Raw genomic sequence first — 3,888 nt, 5'->3', positions numbered from 1 at the left:
ACGCTCTTCTGTGATAAAATGTAATTTGATTCTCAGTGTGTAGGGTCCAGTTGAGCTTGTGCCTGTAGTCTGGCCTCAGGAGTAGCTCTTGATCTGCACGATGGGAGCCCCTGTTCTTGTGGATTTAGTGTTACCGCTTCCAACATGTAGCTGTCCAAAGTCAAGTAACTCCGCTTAAAATGCTGGAGTTTTTGTTTTGTCAAAATCTCATTCTAATGCTGTTCCTGTTAACAGGCAAAACTGGACGAACTGCAGCTGTTCAGAGGAGACACTGTGCTTCTAAAAGGGAAGAAGAGGAGAGAGGCTGTCTGCATTGTTCTCTCAGATGACACCTGCTCAGATGAGAAGATTCGCATGAACAGGGTTGTTCGCAACAACCTGAGAGTGCGCCTGGGTGACGTGATCAGGTGAGGACTCATTAGTGACCTGTGGGGTGTCCCCGGGCTGCCTGAATAATTTGTGTGCTGGCTCTGAGCTGATTGAGTCAGTAGCAGAGGCAGGGTCTGCAGGACTTATTTGTGCACCTTCCAGAGGGCATCACAGGAACATTTGCAAGGTCGGGGACCTCAGTTTATTTTTGCATGTATTTCTGGCAGCATGCAGATTAATATTAAAAAATTATGCTAAAGATTCTTTAAGTATCTTCAGGACATTCATAAGCCCAGGTCCTGTAATTAAGTTAGGAGGTTGATTTATCTCAGTGTTGTGACTGTTGCGTTCCCTAATTTATGTTGTCAGGTGAACGCACAGATTTTTCTGGTCTAAATTTTTAATGTGCACAGCATTAACTGGATGGCATTAAGCAACATTGTAATTGATCTTGTAGTATCTGAGCTGCCCCTGTAGCAAACAGACATTAAAACTTGCTAGAAATGAGTGACAAAACCATGAAGTGGTCAAATAGCAGAATTAAAAATCCCTGAAGGATGCTTATATTCAAATTTTTGGTATAAAAATAACCTCAGAATTAGGAATGCTTTAGAAGTGATGCAGGGATTTTGTTGTGCAGCACTTGCAGAAAGCAGAGGAAAGGTGGTTCTCAGCCTTCCAAATACGGTTACCGATGGCCTTAGCTTCACTGCAAGGCTCTGAGAATTTTCACACCTCTTGCCCTCTGAAGTTTTCCTTGCTGATCTTTAACTATTTACTGTATTACTTACTGTGGCCTGGTTTCTGCCAAAATCCAGGTTCCTGCCTGTGGTCTGTCTTTTCCTTTACCTTTCTGCTGTGTCCTTTCTTTATAAAGCATGTGGTAAAAGAATCTGACTAAGAATCTGGAGCAAAGTTGCGTATGAAAAGTTACATGCTCAGCTGCAGTTCCACATAGGCTTTTCTTGGCTGGCAGAGCCAGTTTGAGCTTTCTGCCACAGATTAATACTCTGAGCTGTTGTCCTGCACTGCAAAATAATAACTGTAGTGTTTATTTAAAAAGGGGCTGTTGGACTTTAACCTAAATGTCAGCCTTCACCAGATGGGACTGACAGATGTCTGGCTGCACCCCCAGTTGGTACCATGAGAGCCTCTGCGCAGAATTGGGGCTGTCAGCAACATGGGCTCTGGTCTCTGTAGTAAGTTAGAGAGAGGAAGGAACAAAGAGATTCCCCCAGCAATCTTTGCCTTGCTGTTGGTTCATTTTAGCTCACTGCTGAAGCAAAAGTGAGAGCTTGTGATTCTCACAGGTCTTCAGGCTGCATTAGTGACTTGTGACTGTGCCTTGGGGATGGCAAGGGGGGCTACAGAAGAGCAGGTGGGTGGGAAGGAAGTATGAAACTCCACAGTGGTCTTGGATAGGGCCAAGATGGGAGGAGAAGGGTGTGTGGTGTGAAGACTAGCTCTTGGTGGGTGTGATTTTTTGCTTTGTCAGCATTGGAACGTTCTTACGCAGGTGGAACATCTCACCAGGACTTTGCAGGGTCCATTCTGACATTTGTGCTGGCCTTGCAGAGGAGTGTCATTGCCTTTCCCAGACCTGGGTGTGAGTCCAGCAGGATGTGGCTAACGAGTTTTCCTCTGTTGCAGCATCCAGCCTTGCCCGGATGTGAAGTACGGCAAACGCATCCACGTGCTGCCGATCGATGACACGGTGGAAGGGATCACAGGGAACCTGTTTGAGGTCTATCTGAAGCCGTACTTCCTGGAAGCGTACAGGCCTATGAGGAAAGGTAACGGTGCCTGTTGCTGGAGCCCTGTGGCAGCCAGTGTGTGCTAGTCCTGAGTCTGAATAAAGAGCATTTCCAGAAGCTTACACAGATCTGTGCAAAGCGTTAGACTGACAACTGTAGAGTGAGATATTGCTGGTGACAATTTAATTTCTTCCTGATCTTCAGAAGAAAGGTTGATTGCTGCTGCTGGCTGGCAGAGCAGCTTGCTAATTCTCCTGGTTTTTTTTCTCTATGAGGTAAGAGAGCGTCAGAAGAGTCTCTGTTAGAGATCAGGAGAAAAATCTCATTAAACTGAGTTGATACCTCTTGATGGAATTGGGGAGTTGCTTGCATATTAATCAGTTGGTTTGGTCTACCAGCTGGCATCCTGACTAAATTAATTTCATCAAAGGAATTTTTAATTGGGAGAATGCATACAAAATCAAAGGCACTTTTGGAGTTGCGCTGGTAGCACTTTGCTGTAGTAATTAAGTTCTAACACACTGTACACACAAGTTGAGGTTATTCAGTGTCTGTAGCCCAGTTCAGCCAGGAGTCATAGTGCAGTGTTATGTATTATTCTACTTTGGAGACAAGCAGTCGTAACTAGTAACAAATAGGTATACTAACTTGAGAATGAATTTTTATTAAGTTAGGGCTTTTTGCCTGTTTTAGAAATGTCAAACGGAAACAGAATGGAAAAGAAATCCGATTCCTTCCTTGCCTTTGTGTTTAGGCAGAGTATTCTTTCCTATTGTTTGCTGGTTTTGTTTGCTGCTTGTTCCTGGATGAAACTGGAGAACTTGGACTGCTGCGGGTCTCAGCATCGCGGGGGTAGTGACAGCACGTGCAGCTGTGGAGCAGGGTTACAAATGCTGGCAGCCTGTGCCTGTGTAACCCCCTTCCTTGGCCCCTGGGGCTGACGTTTTGCAGATGCTGGTCGCAGCAGGCTGCTGAAGTGTGGGGTTTTGCAGGTGACATCTTCCTGGTGCGTGGAGGAATGCGTGCAGTGGAGTTCAAAGTGGTGGAGACAGATCCAAGTCCATACTGCATAGTGGCTCCAGATACAGTGATCCATTGCGAAGGAGACTCCATCAAACGAGAGGTGAGCTGAATCCAGATCCTGCCAGATCCCCTCTGTCTGAAACCTTGTTTCTGTGAACATGCAGCAGTGCTCGCAGTCCCTCTGTTGACGTTGTGCGTATTGGATGTAAGGGTTAGAAAACCTGGTTTCAGAGGGGAGCAGCTGCTGCAGGTGGTCAGAGGAAGGTGCTCCCAGCCTCCTCCCTCGCACGCTGGGAGAGCAGCAGTGTGTGGGGCTGCTGAGGAGACACTCTCATGGGCCAGTGTCTGTTAGGTGCGGGCATCAGGGCTGCGACTTCCTTCCCTCTTTGAGTGGAGAGGGTTGTTTATAAAACCAGGACATTCACGTAGGACCCTATCTCAGAGGACAGATCGAAAATACCCCCTCACCATGCTCATAAATTATCACCGAGGCCAATTGCCAATGAACAAATTATTGGGTTTATTTAGGGTTAACGTCACTTAGAAATGAAAGGTTCAAAGAAGGCAATTAAAATAAGTATGGGTTAAGAAAACTCGGAGGGGTAATCCTTCACTAATGTGAAGGAGAAACGGGGGGAAACTAAGCCCAACCAAAAGTTTAGGAGTCCAGGAAGAAACGAATTGAAGTCTCTGATTCCCCCACCTCAGTGGGCGATGTGGGTGTGTGTATATACGCGGCTCG

At 46.2% G+C, this 3,888-nt stretch overlaps 1 protein-coding gene across 1 annotated transcript in view; it reads left to right on the top strand.

Annotated features, from left to right (window-relative positions):
* The window catches only part of LOC103775690 (transitional endoplasmic reticulum ATPase-like), a gene marked incomplete at both ends in the record, with an annotated part of 3,645 nt that extends 399 nt beyond the window's left edge, over positions 1-3,246 (top strand). Inside the window, 3 exons of the mRNA XM_008943160.1 lie at positions 235-407; positions 2,020-2,162; positions 3,116-3,246. Coding sequence (XP_008941408.1) covers positions 235-407; positions 2,020-2,162; positions 3,116-3,246 — 447 coding nt within the window. The remainder of the gene's footprint in view (positions 1-234; positions 408-2,019; positions 2,163-3,115) is intronic.
* Positions 3,247-3,888: the final 642 nt, after the last annotated feature.

This window comes from Merops nubicus, unplaced genomic scaffold, assembly GCF_000691845.1.
Source record: "Merops nubicus isolate BGI_N331 unplaced genomic scaffold, ASM69184v1 scaffold31546, whole genome shotgun sequence".
Lineage (NCBI taxonomy): Eukaryota > Metazoa > Chordata > Aves > Coraciiformes > Meropidae > Merops > Merops nubicus.
The sequence above is the reverse complement of the archived record's forward strand: the minus strand, read 5'-3'. Positions and strand labels throughout refer to the sequence as shown.